The sequence below is a fragment of the Gavialis gangeticus genome, unplaced genomic scaffold (genome assembly GCF_001723915.1).
Source record: "Gavialis gangeticus isolate Ggan-Ray unplaced genomic scaffold, GavGan_comp1, whole genome shotgun sequence".
Classification (NCBI taxonomy): domain Eukaryota; kingdom Metazoa; phylum Chordata; order Crocodylia; family Gavialidae; genus Gavialis; species Gavialis gangeticus.
The window spans coordinates 3951540-3969165 of record NW_017729011.1 but is presented as its reverse complement, the minus strand read 5'-3'; the positions used below and the strand labels follow the sequence as shown (position 1 = coordinate 3969165).

General features: G+C 47.0%; 1 protein-coding gene across 1 annotated transcript in view; it reads right to left on the bottom strand.

Moving 5' to 3' along the window:
- PNPLA7 (patatin like phospholipase domain containing 7) overlaps nt 1-17626 on the bottom strand; it is a 318179-nt gene that overhangs the window by 271482 nt on the left and 29071 nt on the right. The window contains exons 4-7 of the mRNA XM_019510411.1: nt 16823-16910; nt 9106-9188; nt 2323-2411; nt 572-712 (exon numbers count right to left, since the gene is read on the bottom strand). Of these exons, the coding sequence (XP_019365956.1) occupies nt 572-712; nt 2323-2411; nt 9106-9188; nt 16823-16910 (401 nt within the window). The remainder of the gene's footprint in view (nt 1-571; nt 713-2322; nt 2412-9105; nt 9189-16822; nt 16911-17626) is intronic.

Sequence of the window (17626 nt, the reverse complement as noted above, 5' to 3'; positions counted from 1 at the left end):
ATCCTCCTTATAGCTGTGCTCCGAGAGCTGTACTAACTAAAAGCACCTGAAGTGTCATGTGAATCTGCGTCCCTGCACTGAAAAGGGTGGTAAGGCACTCTGAACTACTATAAAAGCTCATCAAACCACTTTAGTTTAAAGCACCCTGCTGCCATATTTCAGCATGGAAACACTGATACATGTTATGCTGGAGTCTGCTGGAGCATGGTAATTACAGTGCTTCAGCAGACTCAATTAATTGAGTCTGCTCTGATGCACTGTAATTACAGCATGTCAGAGCAGCCTCCCTGAATGTGTATAGACACCCAAAGAGTTCATTATCAGTACTCCCAAATTTACTCTATTTGACCACCACTTTCTTACCCAAGTATTTAAAAAAAAATTGCAGTTACAAATGAGCATTTTTTCTCCCCACAAGATAAATGTTAAGCCATCTATGTAAATTCAGAATGTGTTCAAGTGTCTGATGCTGACCTGACATTAACAAAACGTTGGTGATGTCACTGGAATTACTGATTCACACCCACAACACATATCAAAATCCTCAAGTGCTCTTTCCTTTCAAACTTACCTGACATTTTTAAGCATATACAGAACTTCAGAAGGCAAATGAGAATTCTTCACATCAAATTCAGTTAGATCTGCTTCTAACAGGGAAGGAGGTGGCTCCTTTGGCTGCAAAGTTGGAGACTCCTTTTTGAAACGCAGAATCCTACAAAAGAAGAAACCTGAATGAAAAGGAGTCGGAGGGCTCAGTCAGTCTCTGCTCATGCTGCACTTTTGGATGACAAGATTCATTATAAAATCAAGTCTCCAGGTTTCCAATATAGCTGTTTGCCTTTCTGGCTAACACTAGTTTAAGAACATATGAATTCTACCTCCTCCTCCAATATTGTAAGCATCTCCTGGAGCAGATCTACAAATCTAGACCCACTGCTTGGAGGCAATCAAGGGTCAAAAAGGAAGTCTGCATGGGTTTCATGAGGGGACCCAGTCAGAATGAGCCAGACACTAACCTAGTACTTGAGCAGACAACAATTCCAGTAGTTACTTCAAGTTCATCATTACGGCTGTGTGAAGCTTCGGTCCCTGATTCGAGTCGGCCCAAATTGGTGGCCGAACCTCCGAATCAAATCAGAGGACCCTTTAATCTTGCCCAATTGATTCGGAACCCTCCAAAATGATTCAGAGAGATTCGGAAAGATTTGGTGATTCGGACATAAACACAGCTTTAAATGTTTTCTCTACATACCTCTAGGTAGCAGGCAGCTTGTGAATGCTGCAATGCTGGGGCACATGGAGTGTCCTACAGGAGCACAGGAGGGTCCCCAGCGCACTTGACAGCGGACCCCAAAGTGGACCAGAAGCACTTCCGGGTCCACCGGGGAGTGCACTGGGGGCCCGCCCCCTGGCTCAGTGACTGGTGCCTCCTGGGTCTGGGGAGGCACCCAGGGTCCCTCTGCGGCCAATCACCAAGCTGGGGCGGGGGGGACCCCCCCCTGCACTCCCTGGTGGACCTGGAATTTAACCAGAAGTACTTCCGGTCCACTTCCGGGTTCACCACTGAGCATGCAGGGAACGCCCCCACACTCCTGTGAGATGCTCCATCTGCCCTAGCATCGTAGCAATCACAAGCTGCACCTGGTACCTCAATGCATGTAGAAAAAACATTTAAAGCTGTGTCTATGTCCGAATTGCTGATTCTCTGCATCAGCATCAAATCTTTAGATTTGGATTCGGCCAAATCAAATTGGGGACAATGATCTGAATCAGCAAATCAAATCACTGTCCCTAATTTAGGCCAAATCCAAATTGAATAGGACCCGTTTTGCACACCCCTATTCATCACCTCCTCTATCCCCATCTCCTTCTTGAGCTGCCTACCTGCCACTATGCATCCCAGAAATTATGGAACATATTTCACAGAAATTAAGAACTAATATAGATCTGACCAGTTTCTGTTTATAGCTCAAGTTCTGGCACTTGTTAGGAGAAGCTGGGGGTGGACAGTAGGAGTGGGAGGCACAAGAAATGTAATTTACACATTTTTTACTCTACTGTTTTCATGAGAAGCAAGCAACGGTATTGGGAACTTCCCAACCTCAACTGATCTGTAACAAGTTTAGTAACCTAAAGACTACACGAACAGAAACAGATCAAGATCTCCTGAAATTCAGGTTCAGAAAGCAAATAGGGGACTTTCACCTTCATTCCTAGTGCCAAGAAAAAACAAAACTATACTTCCTCCAGTTTCAGTGTAAAGTGAACTATCTGCAAATAGCTGTGGCAGTTCACAAGATCCCAGTTATCAAAGAACTGTACCTTTTTGCCAGAAACAGAACTTTTGCCCTTTTCCGCATCCGCTGGCGAGGCACTGTGTTCCCAACTAGTGTGTTCGGGAGAGTGGTAACCTAGAAGAAAATAATGAAACACAGAGGATCTGTTTAAGAATTACAGACAATCACATGGTCTTGATCCTGCAAAGGATAACACAGAAGTAGTGTCCAGTGGCATCTAAGTAAACTTAAGACAAAGCATAAGGTTTTGCAGGACTGGGACAAGAATGAGCCCCAGAGCAGGAAGCAACTGCTTGTTTTGTACTTTTTTCCAAAAAAGAGTTAATTATACCTTTATTTTAATGAGGAACTAATACAATGGTGATGGATGATGCAGAAAACCCATAGCTAGACTCTTCCTAATCGAAGGCTGCCAGCCTCAGAAAGAAACAAGTAATCTTCTAAAGTGTAAATACTAATCTGGCAATCACTGACAATGGCACAAGGAGGTCTGATACACTTAAAAGTCACTGGACATAAATTTTAATGAAATATATAAATGCACATCCAACTATTCTTTTTAATGGTTGTACCTAAAGTGCCACCTGGTGAAGGCAGGCAAATACTACATCATCAAGAAAATGGTTCGCTAATGTTTTATTTTCATTTTATTGCACTTTTCTCAAGAAGTGCAATCCAGCTATCAGCATCCCAATTTTTATCCTGGAGGTTTCTTCAGTCCATGACTATGGTTTGTAGGTGTTAAAGCTAGGCAAATAATAAAGACAGAAGATAGCAATAGTAGTTCCTCTAACAGTTCCTCTACATGGACCAGCTGTTAAAGGGACATGTGACAGCTTGCCAAGGGGCTTCACAGCTAAGCCAGACAACAGAGGAACGTTGAGACTTGAAAAATCTTAGAGCACATTTATGCATGCTCCGGGGTGGGTGGGGACAGCACTTTTAATTCAAGTGGCTCCTGGAGCCAGTTAATTAATAAAGTACCACGGCATCGCATGCATCAGTCCCCACACTTAAAAATGGCACCAGGGAAGCTTGAACTAAAGCTCATTTGATGAGCTTTAGTTCAAGTACCTCCACCACCATTTTTAAGTGCAGGAATACTGATACACAAGATGCGGAAGGCTGCTGGAGCACAGTAATTACCACACTCCAGCAGACTCAATTAATCAAGTCTACTCCAATGCGTTGCAATTACAATGCAGCAGAGCAGCCTCTGTGCTTGTGTACAAGCACCCTTAGATTCTACACCACATTCTAGACACCAGTGTAGTCTCTCATACAAACACTTTAGCTTTCTGCTCCCATCACATCCAATTCCTATCCCAGTCCCCTCTAGCCTTCCCTTATTTTGGCCTACCCCTTCCACCCCAGCCCTTCTTTCAGTGTTCTTCTCTCCATCCACCTCTTTACATTCCCATCAGGTACTTCCCTTGTTCTTCCTGCCACCTGGACACCAACAGTCAGTGGGCATACACGAAGGGCACTCTACCTACTCTCAGTTTTGGTGCCAAAGTGTCCTTCAACAGCTGAGGGAAGCAAAGTCTTGCTCAACTCCAGCAACCCTGGAATGGAGCCTGTTCAATCGCACGGCAGGATTAGAATGCACACAAGCTATTTGGCGTGCACAGGAGGAGTCCAGGGCTAGGAAAAGTAGCATGGTCCACAGAGTCATTAAAATGTGTATTTCAGTCTGTAGCTGAATCAGACTCAGACTCAGAGTCATCGTTAACAGGAAATCTACATGTACAGTCCTAAATAATGTACTTTGACAAAATATGTTTTTCCTCATACTAAACAGCATGGAACTTCCAAGGACAAAAAAAGAAAAACCCCAAGTCTTTGGATGTTAATTTCCCTCTAATCTGGCAATCCAAGTATCTTCAGGATGGGACTGGCACCATGGTCCTTATTACTCAAAGAGGAGTTTTCAAGTAACCACAGATGACCATAACACAAACATGTTACAATGGGATTTTCTAATCAATATGCCTCCAAGACAAAAAACAGAATCAACTTTTAAGCAAAGACAATTATAAAAAATGTCCTCCATCATCTTCTGGATACAAAAACATGGAAAAGATTTCTGCTGCAGAATGGAATAGCATTGGCTAAGACTGGCTGACAAATATGCATAAACTAAGTCATCAAACAGATCCAAATGCAGGGGGCTTGATTATTCTCTTGCTGGCAATGCTCCTAAGAAATGGATTATGATGTTTAATTAAAGAAAACATTTAAGGAGTGTGTGTGAAGATTAGAAAATGGGAATGCTTTGACAACAACCCCTTTCAACAAGTTATTTAGATATTTCAGTCTGGGCCCTTTTCTTTTTGCCCATGGTGTTCTGAGCTAAAAATAGGACTGGAAACAGAATACCATGCATCAGCTTGCCATATGTATTCCTTGCTAGTATGTAGTCAGAATCAGGACTGCAAGTTAACTTTTAAATCTACACTTTTCATAAGATCTCCTACAGCATCACTAAAATGTCTCAGGTCAGATTTATCTGAGTCTGATCCCAAAGACCAAAGCCACGTGTACATGTATGAAACAGGAATCACCCACCCTTGTAAAAAGAGGGCAGGATGAAGGATATCAATTCTTCCTTATCTGGGTTGTTGTCCCATTCACCACTCCATAGTCACCCTGTTGTGCACTGTGGAAAAGGCAATGGCAGTTGCAAGGCAAGATGCAGTCCAGCCCAGGTCACCCCAGCCTCCTCTCCTGGCAGGAAAGGGCATACAAGCTGCTCCCTCCCCAAATCTGTATAAAACCAAGACAGCAGTGTACGAGAAGGAAGCTAATGTCTGGGTCCCTGTACCTAGTACTGGAAGCCACACCTCTGACTGTGGAATGTATCTACTTCCCACTGATAGGAGGCATCAGACAGCACAGACTCTGCCAGAACCCCTGAATATAGTAAGGGGCTCTGACACCCAGGTCTCTCCCCATGGTGTTCCCTTTATAAGAGCCACACACCCTTCAGGTGATCCTAACTCACATCTCAGGCTGAGACCTTCAGGGTAAAAATCCAAACAGCTCACATGGATTCGCATATGGCATGGATAAGGCAAATATCCCCAAACTTACTGAGGCTAGGGAAATATTTATAGAACATTCTTTGAATCCAATTTTTCCCCCTCTGAAGGATTATAAAGACATTCTCCAAAGAGCAACAAATTAATAAAATCAGCAGCTGGTCTCTCAGATGTACAATGGGGTGTACAATGTCTCAATGACCAGCTTTCCTGCTCACTCTTGCAATAACATCAGTTCTAGTCATGTGCCGACATGTTTAGCTATGCACATAGACCCATACAAAGGAAATTCTTCCTTCTTAGTTGAAAAAGGCCAGCAGTCCAGAGTTAGAAAATTAAATAGCCAAACATACGTTAAAAACTACAAGCGTGTCTCTGCGCACTCATATTCTGCATGAGAAGGTGAATTGCATACCATGAAACTATGCATAGATATTCTGCGACCACTCTGGATACATTTGTTTCTTTCTATCTTGGCCTTTTTTGAATAAGGCCAAAAAGTTACTTTCCAGTCCTGCCTGAGCCAGACAGACAATAGGTCAAAACTGCCAAGATAGTGTTATAAGGGAAACTCTCAATCAATTTCCCCAATGAAACAAGACACAGGTTACAAAAGACAAACTATTTCTTTGCTTCTAGCTTTTCTCAGCCTAACCTCTTCCTGATGTTTGAGGGCACAAAGTCCTGCAATGAGAAAGCAGAGCTAAGAGAAGCAATTTCCACAAAAGGTTCAAATGCAGCCAAAAGACACAACTTGGAATTTGTTCTTGAGGCCTATTCCTGGCACCCCTCTTAGCACTCATTTCCAAACTAGTTCTTATTAGCACATGCCTTGAGTGCACTAATGATGAAGATAAAAGTGGGTACGCTTCAAAGACCAGAGGTATGGAATTTAAAAGATGCTTACTAGGGGTGTGTGAAGCTTCAGTCGCCAATTTAATTCAGAGAAGATTCGGCCTGATTCAGAGGCCAAATCACTGAATCAGAATCGAATTGGGAGATGAAAAAACCTTCCAAATCGGTTCAGAGCCTCCAAATCAATTAGGAAAAGATTCAGAAAAAGATTCAGAGATTCGGAAGGGAGTCCTACAGGGAAACAGAAACTGAGAAGAGGGATAGGGAGCCGGGCGGGGGGGAACGGGACACTGACATCTGTAACTGGTCAGTGACTGTGATCTTTCCCTGAGTCCCCTTCCAATCACAGTGCTCTGGGGGAGGGACGTAGAAACAGAACATAAGCCTCTGTCTGCAGCTTTTCTGCCCCTTTTGTGAGCTGTTTCTGCCTGAGCATCGGGAAGGTCTCCTGTTATAGGCTACCATCCCTGCTGTTTTCATCCCGCTATGCCTTAACACACACACACACACACACACACACACACGTCACAAGTTTTGCTTCGAGAAGCTTGAGGTGCAGTTTCCCAGAAACCCCTGCACCTATCTCCTTGAAACTTGGCAGACTTCATGCCATCAGAAGGGGTTACAATTCCTGCTGTTTTCATCCAAACCTGACAAAAAATGACAAAGTTCTAGGTATTTCAGTGATTCCCCATTATAGTCTATGGCTGAATCACCAAATCAGTGCCAGATCTTCTGAAGCCAATTCAGCCAATCGATTCGGGACTTTGATTCGGCTCAAATCACCGTCCTCCAAATCAGCCGAATCTGAATCAGAATTGAATACTTCCCTATTTGTGCAGGCCTAATGCTCACCAACAGCCATAAGCATGCTGTGTGTACAGTTTTTTTTTTTTCCATGCAAGAAAAATCTCAGGAAAAAACAAACAAAAAACACCTGTTTTAATTCAGTGTTAGTACTGTCCAAATTAAAGTGCATCAGAAATGCAAGAATCAAGACTTCTACAATAATGTGAACTCCATCACATTGCACACACATAACATTGGAGGGTTTTAACAGGAACTAGATAAACATTTGTCAGGGATGGTCCAGGTGTTCTTAATCCTGCATCAGATCAGGAGGATGACCTCCCAACCTCCAACCCTACCATTTCTAAGCTTTTCTGTTCCAGTGGCAGGGGTGGGGATATCACACCCTCTAGAAGTGTGTGCTGAAGCTTCGCTTCACACTTGTGCTGAAGGCTGCCCTCAGTGGAACCAACTATAAAATGTACCTGATCATTCATGCTTCGGGATCACAGGAAGCCAGATATGATGCTAACCCCCCACCCATTCTCTTGTATGCTGCTGGCTTCTAACACTGAAATACCTTGGTCATGATTAACTGCCAAAATGAGATACGTCTGATTTTTTTTCTTTAAATTAACCTTTCTTTAATGATTTCCTCTATATATTAATCATTATGTCATGATACAAATGCCAGAATGTATGAGTGTACAAAACAGCCACAGTAAAGGCAACACTGAAATCTTTCATCATGTCAATTAGACTGTATCACAATCCATTAATTCATATCAAATTTTCTCTCTGTGTAGAGTGATTAGGCCACAAAATGCTTTAGTATAAGTGTCTGGGTGAAATGGCCCAGTCTTACACAATGGACCTGTTCTCTGTGTACACAAACATGGTGTAAGGTGTATTGTGTAACTAACTCATTTTTACATGCTTTTTATTCTCATCACTCTGCCAATGGGTCTAACACTGAGCAACATACATCAACAGAATTATGGGATTGCATGGTAAGCCTAATTTGACTTGCAGAAACTTCAGAATAGGTGATGACTCACAAGATGAAAGTTTTCAGTCGGAACATCGAAGTCTAAAGTGAGTTGAAGTTAGATAGAGGGTTTTTTTAACCTGTTAATTTCACAAAGCTGATATGCTTAACATTGAGATAAAGCACTCCAAGAGCTACATATTTTCTCCCAGAGCCATTTTTCAGACTAGATCTACAAAACTAAAGATCATTCTATGTGACAAGATGGCAGAACTCTCCAATAGGAAGGGACTTCAAGGTATTTATGAAATGTATTGCAATAAAAAAAACCAACACACAAAGGTCTTCTCCAATCCTTTTATTTAAAGATTGAAGCAATTTTAATCTGTTTATTTTCAAATATGCCACTATTCAATAGATTCAATTTAATGTATGTACTCCAATTAGGAGGCAGAACCTTAGATAATAATTATTTATCAGTTTTCTACTTAAAAAATAAAATGTCAAGAGTGGATCCCGATTTACCAGAGCAAGGTTTCATATTAGATGAGCAAGAAACTGGGGATGCATTAGATATTAATATCATGCATCATCAAAACAGCTAAACAACTTATGGAAAAACCCTATATGCACACCTGTAGGAACAGGACAGAGATAGACCATTTTTCAAAGAAGCTGAGATGTTCACCTGAAACCGTCTCCTTCTGACGTTACTTTTAACAATGGGTATGGTAGTTTAAAAAAAACTTGCACACAGATTTAATCAGAGGAAGTAATCAAACTACATAACTGCAAGGATTTTTTTTTTTAATTATTATTTAAGTTTTGTACCAACTTATACTAAGATCAAGGTAATAAAGTCTGGTCCTTCACGGGATCAACCTTTCCTAACTGCACATAGGCCTGTACAAGTGAATTCTTTCCAAGAGGAAAGATAAATTTGATCTAAAAATATCAGGTATAAGCCACCGCCCTACCGATGGAAAAATCCCATGCACTTAAAGTCTTCTTCTGACAACTTACATGGGATTTAACAGGATGGAGCTAGTGGCTATATGAGCATCTTGAAGTTCACATTTGTCTCCCAAGTCTTTTAATTTTCTTTCTGGATACTCCCTACACCAGACCTGCTTACCTTTCTCATGATTTTCCGTCCATAGAACATTACTTTGTCTCTCTTGCGAAATCGGTACTGAGGTACATGGGGTTGATGTTGCCCTAAAAAGACAGAAAGAGCATCATATCTTGGCAGATAGCTGGTAACTAAGAGAAAAGGATGTGCACACAGGGAGCATTCTTGCTTACTGTGTAGAATCCCACATACACTTACCAACATTCAGGTAAGACTCAGTTGTTCCTGTGGGAGCCTAGACCAACAACTTCCCATCAGTACATTTTTTAATCCATTCCCTACTTTATATGGACACCCTTGGGGATGATAAATTATTGGTGTTCAAGCTGTCCCTGGTTTCAACCCTATGCTGCTTACAGTTTATGTTACAGTTAGTCCTAGGATACATTTCAAGGAACTCTAACTATAGACATGGTGGGTGCCAGCATCTGTGCACTGCACTAGATTAAAAAGCTATACGAAACTATAAAGCAAAATATAATCCAGTCAGTGATGGTGAGAAAAAATAGTTGTGACTCCTTCAGCCAGCCCAAAGAGCAGCAGTGACTGGAGGGAACAAAATTTAGTGCTTATTTAACAAAAGGGATCATCACTTTAAAACATAGTAAGAAAGAAAGAAAAATAAGGGTGTTCTCAGAAACCTATTTCCATAAAAAGGTAGGTCTCTAAACATATGAAGATGTCTAGCAATACTGCTAAGCTATATGCATCAAACAGACCTTCCATGGAACTTTTATACTTGCAGATACGGAATTTCAGTGATTCTTAACTGGCAGTCCTGTGGTCTATGGGACAGGCTCTAAAACCCACATTCCAACTCCTTGCTTAGAACAGCTAACTGGAAGCAGGAATCAGTCCAGCTCTTCCAGGCTAAGGACAGAACTTACACATAAACTGGTTTAATTGATGAGAAACTGGTTTAAACCTGTAACAGAACAGAAGTTCAGTGCACATAAACCAGTTTCAGAACAGCTGAAACTGGCTTAAGATAAACCAGGTTGAATGCAGTATCAGCCTGCATGGGATGGGTGGTGGCAGCAGGGCTGGAAGGGGCGGCTATGGGAGTAAGGTGAATTCTGAGGTGGCCACAGCCCTCCAAACTCCTCCTAGGACCACTGCCGCTTAGCCCCCCCCATAGCCACCCCTCCCAGCCCTGCCACCACTGCTCCCCCCAACGCAGCCCCACAGCCCCAGACCCAGGCAAGACAGGCTGGCAGGGCCAGGCCACAGTGGCAAGGCCCTTGCCAACTGGCTGTGGCTCAGGCTGGGGTCATGGGAGCTGTGTGCCCAGTTTGGTCTCAGCTCTCCGTGGCCAGGCTGGGTTGTCACGGAGCCGCTCCGGTAGGCAGGGCTCTCCCCTTCTTTCTCCTCCCCCACCACAGGATGTGTATGCAGCCTCAGTGGCTTTGTGACAGCCCAGCCTGGCCCAACCTGGGCCTGGGAAGCTAGGAGCAATCCAGGTGCACAGCTTTCCTTGTCCCAGCCTGAGCCACAGCTGGCTGGGAAGGGCTTTGCCTCTCCACCCCACCCTCAGCAGTACCTATGGCCCAGCTCAGCTCAACCCCAGCCCCACACGAGGTGAGTGGACAGTGGGGCCAGGCTGGGCCACAGGGGCAGGGCCCTTCCCAGCCAGAGGTGGGGCTTGGGCTGGAGCCGTGGGAGCTGTGAGCCCAGATTGCTCCCACCTCCCCATGCCCAGGCCAGGCCAGGCCAGGCTGAGTTGTCATGGAGGGCTTTTCCCCTCTGCCTCCTCCCCTGCCACAGGGCCGGGGGGGAGGGGGCAGAGAAGAGGGGGTGCTCAGTGTGGTTCGAAGGCTGGAGGGGCACAGCACTGGGCCCCACTGTGGGGCAAGAGGTGAAAACCGGCTGCTGTAGGGCAAGGGTGGAAAAACTGTGCTCCCTGGTCCCCGCGCCCAGGCTGAGCCAGGCTGTCAGGGAGCCACTGAGGCGAGAAGGGCTCTCCCCCTCCTCCTCTGCCGCAGGGTCGGTGGAGGTGGGGAGGGGTCTGGCCATGCCCCTGAACTCACTGTTTGACTTTTTGGTGTCAGCCAACGGCCACACTCCCTCTCCTTCACTCTGCAAAGCCTGGCAACAGCTGCTTTCCCCCGCCCCCACCCCCACTCCAGGCACTGGGGCTACTGCAGGGGCGGGAAGGTTGTTTAAACCCCTCCGCAATCATACTCAGACCTGCCAGGGCCTGGCAATGTCCCCCACAAGCTCAGCTTCCGTCAGCCACTGTAGAAAGGAAAGGAGGGCTGCTCTAGTGCCCCTCGGCTTCTGGCCTGAGCCACTGCAGGCATGTGCCTCCATTCCTGGAATCAAAAGTGAACGAATGTCTATCCACTTGAAATCAGTTCAATCTACACAGGTTAGACTAACCTGCAAAAATTTAATCAATTCAGTCACAGGCTTTTTGAATGTCTGTACTTAGCCACAGAGACCCTCACTAAGTACAGCAGTGGTCACCAACCAGTCAATCCAGATCAAAAGGTTGATCCTGGAGCCTCTTTTGGTTGATCCTGGGCTGGGGGAGAGCTGGGAGTGCGTGCATGCACACTCCCCACCCCAGCCCCAGTAGATCAATCTGTGTGGGAGGGAAGTGGGGGTGCAGATCAAGGCCCCCGCAGTGAGTGACTGACTGTGCAGCCCAGCCTGGAGCACGGAAATATGAATGGGGCTCCAGCCCAGCTGTGTGGTGGAAGGATTGGAGCCCAGGGGGCTCCCCCCAATCTCTGCAGGGGTGGAAGCAGCAGAGGCAGCTGCTGCTGCATCTCAAGCCCCACTGCAAGCTGGCCACATGCAGATGCAGCTCAGCTCGGCAGTGGGGACTCACGTGGGGGTGGCCCCAGCTCAGCCAGGTCTGGTTGTCCAGTGACACATGGGGGTGGCTCGTGCCACTGGGCACAGCCTGGCAGAAGCCCCAGGGGTCCATCCTCCTTCCCTACCTGTGCTCCGGGTGCAGCAGGCAGCCCACAGCAGCAGCTGCCTCATCCCGAGTACAAGTGGGGGTGGGACACAGGTCCCTGGAGCCTCCGCCGGGTTGTACCCAATGGCAGAAGTCCCCCCCAACGTGCCCCTGGACAACCAGATCTTCCCAGACCTGCCCAAGCCAGGGACCAATCCCATTTCTGTGCCACAGCAGCCAGACAAATGCAGACCCGGTCGGGCCAGGGCCTGACGCTACAACTCTCCACGGTCCAGGGGTGGGGGGAAAACTGGGGACTCCCATTGCTGGGCACAGCCCAGTGGAGCTCCTGGGGGCCATTCCCCCCCAACCTGTGCTCAGGATGCACCCAGCAGCGAGACACTCCCCACCCCCCCACATGCTCCTAGACCGTGAAGAGTCCCAGATTCAGCTGGGCTTGTCCAGGGCCCAATCTCACATCTGTGCCACAGCTGTACTGAGCCATGCCTGCCTGGCAGGCAGACAAACGTGGCATTGGGCCCCAGCCTGGCCAGGTCTGGAAGTCTCTGTGGTCCAGGGGTGCGTGGGGGGTGCTTCTGCCACTGAGTGCAGCCCAGTGGAGACCTCAGGGGCCCATGCCCCCACCCCCAACCTGTGCTCCAGGTGCAGCAGACAGCCCAGAGCAGCTTCCTCCGAGAGCACAGGTGGGGGGTGGTATAGGCCCACAAAATGGTTGGAGACCACTGATCTACAGCAAACCCTGCTCCAACACAAAAAAGGTACAGTATGGTTAGCTCTTAAGGAAACCTGCCCCAAATCAGCTATGACACAAGTACTGCTGCCTACACTTTGTCACTGAAGCATAAGGAATGACAGCTGCACATCTATAATACAGCCCAGCCCAGAAAGAGATGCAGGATGGGAAAAGAGCTAAAGTTCACAGCTAAGAAATTTTAATTTCTCATGTCTTCTGGAACAAACCCAGGTCATTCCCAACTCTGCCTTATTTTCAAACAGCTGCAAGGCACAAAACTAAAAATCATTAACTAAGTGCTAAATTTACATTGCATAAGATGGTTAATAGCTTTGTTTGTCCAGTTCACATTTACCTATATGACCAATGTGATTAAAATGTTTACTCTTTGTTTTTAACACCTCAAAAAAACATTTGCAGTGATTTCTGTAATGTTCAAGTGCGCTCAGGCAGCTCTTTAGGAAAAATCAAAACAGGATTTAGAGAGACTAGGAGCTAACAGTACTATTTGATACAGGGAGGGCAGAAAAGCAGTCATTTGCATGTTTTTTGGACTTATCACTTTGCTAGAAGCAACCATAACTTGTGTAATAATAAAAGTCAAGCTATGATCTATTCAATGCATTAAAATATACACAGTAAAAGGAGGAAAGGAAATTGTACCGCAAAGTTCAAGAACATTTTTCAGTCTGGAAAAGGAATGCTAGATCTGTCAAAATGTAGAATAGCTAACAAGGTAGCCAGCAGACAAATGCTGCAAGAAGAAACCATGAAAGTAAGTGACACTTCCACAGATAATCAGAGCCATGAAGAACTGAAGCAAAAGGCTTTTCCAAGCTCTATTCTACCCTTTGGGGTCAACTGAGGAATATTCTCTACCTCTACAGCATGCATCCAAGTACTTTGTTCAGGTAAGTGTTTTTTTATTATAGCTCCATCTGCAATACTTAGGATCCTTCTGTCTTAGAAAGGAACAATATCCGTATCAAGTTAATGCCTTTTGGATTTTATATTAGGGAGTATCAAAAGCTAATTTTAACCTACAATCTGAAACATGACAGATGACCAACAATTGCAGATGACACCAAGCTGGGTGGAGTAGTAAATATGCTGGAGGGTAGGGCCAGGATTCAGAGAGACCTAGACAGATCGGAGAACTGAACCAAAAGAAATCTCATGAAGTTCAGTAAGGACAAGTGCGAAGTCCCGCACTTAAGAGAAAACAATCCCATGCACTGGTACAGGCTGGGGACTGACTGGTTAAGCAGTGACTCTGTAGAAAAGGACCTGGGGGTTACAGCAGAAAATAAACTGAATATAAGCCAAAAACGTGCCTTTGTTGCACAGTGTATTAATAGGAATACTGCCAGCAGACTGAGGGAAGTAATTATTCCCCTCTGTTAGGCACTGGTGAGACCACATCTGGAGTACTGCCTCTAGCTTTGGGCCCCCACTAAAGAAAGCACGTGGACAAATTGGAGATAGTCCAGCTGAGGGTGATGAAAATGGTTAGGGGACTGGGGCACATGACTTCTGAGGAGAGGCTGAGGGAACTGGGCTCATTTAGTCTGGAGAAGAGAAAACAGGGGATTTAATAAGAACTTTCAACTATCTGGAGGGTGGTGGCAAGGAAGATGGATCTAGGCTGTTCTCAGCAGTGGCAGACAACAGAACAAGGAGCAACAATCTCAAGTTACAGCAAGAGAAGTTTAGGTTAGATGGTAGGAAAAACTCTCTCACTAGGAGGATGGTGAAGCTACCCAAAAAGGCTGTAGTAAAAACTTCTAAGGATGGAGATAAAGCACAGCTAGGCAAAGCTTTAGCTGGGATGACATAGCTGGGGATGGGACTGCTTTGAGCAGGGGGTTGGACTAGATGACCTCGAGGTCCCTTCCAACCCTAATTTTCTATGATTCTAAATTGGACAGTTTGGACTTCAATATGAACCAGGAAAAGCAAGAGCCAGAAAATACATAATCCATGTTTTGACTGGTTAGTGGATCTGTTATCTGTCCTTCACAGTGCACTTCTTTCCCATTCAATCTCAGAGAGATTTCCCTATTATTCTGAGTTATTTATATACCAATATTGACACTGAGGAGATTAGAATGTGCTAAAGAAACAAAACCCATCTATTTTTTAGTAAGGCTGTCAAATGATTAAAAAGTGCAATCATGATTAGTTACGCAATTAGAAAAAATAGTCACAATTAACTGTGATTTTAATCACACAGTAAAACCCTCAAAATTATGAGCAGCAAAATTCAAAATTATGCAAAATTATGAAGCTACTTTGTATGGCTGGGGGGTGGGTGTGGGGTGTGTGTTGGGAGGAATTTGTGAAGGTGTGGCAGGCTGTGGGTGTGTGTGTGGGATTTGGAGCCCATGGAGGGGGGTTGCCCACGGGGGTCTGAAGCAGGGGGAGGGGGGACCCTCGCAGTCCCTGGCAGGATGCCCAATCTGACCAGGGTCAGCACAGAGCTGCCTCAGGCCCAGGGTGCACTCCTGCCTGAGCACAGCCCCAGCGGCAGTGGGCTCACCGCACCCTCGCTATAGCAACTGCAGTCGCAGGCAGCCCAGGCGGGGGGCAGCTACTTCGGCCCAGGCACAAACTTCTCCACTTACTTCCTCAGTGGGTCCCAGGTGGTCCTGACCCACCCCAAGCCCAAGGATGCCAGACAGCCCCGCTGCAGCCCAGCACTGCCGTCCCCAAACCCCCGGTACTGCCAGCCCAGCTGCTCGGGGCCCTGGATGGGGGTGGGAGTGCCCTTCCCCCCACACCCCCTTCCTGCTACAGCCATCCAGAACCTGCATCCTGCTGGGACCCAAATGGAGCCACCACCGTGGGGCTGCCTGGCACCCTCAGGCCCCACGGCTCAGGCTCAGGGCAGGTTGGGATTGTCTGGGAGCTCCAGCATAAGCTGCCTCCAGGCCCCCTGGCCCAGGCCGCCAGGGAGCGGCAGCAATGATGGCCTCGCACCGTGCCCCCACAGAGGCAGCCGCTGCAGGCGGGCAGGGAAAAGATGCCCACAGAGCTACCTCCTGCAGCCCCTGGTCCATGCCACACTGCACGCCCATCCCCAGCCCAGTGCCACTGGAGCCCAAGCCGCACTCAGCAGTGCCGCCACAGTGCTGGACAGAGACAGTGCTCTCCTCCCTGCGCAACCCAGGCTCCTGCCAGGACCTGCACAGAGCTGCTGGACCTGCTGAGTCCGGGTAGAAGTCCAGGCAGTGCAGAGAGCAGAGTGACAACTCTGCCTAACTTGGCAGTGGCACTGGGGTTTGGAGCCTCACAGAGCACTGGGCTGGGGCCAGGCATGTGGCAGGTCGGGGCCTGTGGGAGATGGCTCCACAGGAATCCCGCCCCTGCCCACTGGCAGCGGCTACCTCTGTGGGAGCACAGGACATGGGGCCACCATTGCTGCCGCTCCCCAGGACTAGGGATGTGCAGGGACTTGTGGGCCTGGAAGCAGCTCATGTTAGAGCTCCCAGGCAGGCCTGACCCACCCTGAGCCTGAGCCATGGGGTCCAAGAGTGCCAGGCAGCCCCACCGCAGCTCAGCACCACCTTCCCCGAGCCCCCGGTGCTGCCAGCCTGGCTGCTCAAGGCCCTGGGTGGGGGGTTGTTCATGGGTGCAACTCCCCCTTCTCTCCCCTTCCTGCTGCAGCTGCCTGGCGCCTGCACCCAGGCTGTTGCACAACTGTACTGCACTGCCACTGCTGCCCTGTGAAGCAGCAGTAATGGCCGCACGGCAGGGCAGCCGGGGCACAAGCTCCAGAACCACGGATTACTGGTTAAAAAAAAATTAACACATTAATCTGTTCTTGCGTTAATCGTGCACGTTAACAGCGACAAATAGTCCTTATTTTTAGCTTGAGCACCTCACACTTTGACAGTCAGCACCACAACCCCCATGTTTTTCAAAGGCTACTTTCCTGCATAAATTGTTATCTCCACACTACCTATATTAGGATCTCCCACACTACATTATGGAAATATTACATAAAGGAAACCATGGAGACAGCTATGCTTTAAAGCATCGGTAGTGAGTTGAGTACTTACTAGATTGCTTCACTTTTCTGTAAACAACAAACACGACAATCCCTATAAGGAACAACGCGACTGCAGCTCCAATCACTATTCCAGTCAGCTGTGGGAGAAGGTTATGAAAAAGAGTAATGTAAAGGTTTTTTAAAATATGGTTTGGCTTACAGCAGCTACAAGAATATTAAACAAAATACTTAAGGACTAGGTCAGAGCACATGGGTGACTGGTGCCTCCTGAGTCAGAGGGGACACTTGCCCCACCCCCGGGACCAGTCAGCAACTGGAGGGGGGGCAGTCCCCCATGGCTGATCACACCTGTCAGAGGGTGCACCAGCGCTCTCAGCATGCTCTCACCCCCGTGCACCCTCTACGCATCACCACTGTTGCAGCACATTCAGAGATGTTTCTTTGAAAACAAGAAGCAACCCAACTACAACAGAATTTGAAGTATCCCACTTTTTCATTTAAACTGTTCCCCAATGTCCCTCCCAAACATTCAGCCCTGAGATTCTATGTCACTTATCACACTCCAATTAACTGATCCACTAGACGAGTGTTTCTCAACCTGTGCGTTGTGACCCAAAAGTGGGTCACAAGAATATTTGAAAGAGTTGTGAACAATCACAGCAAAATGTGGGAAAGCATGGATTTCCCTTTGCAGACTGGTAGCCTTTCCAGCCTGCAAGGGGCTACCTGGGGCTGGGAAGAGTGGGATGCAGAGGGCACCATGTGCATCTGCACATGGATATGGCAGCCAGGCAGGATGGAGAGCAGCTCCTTGCAAGTAAGTCCACGGGGCGGGGCGGGGGGGGGGGGGGGG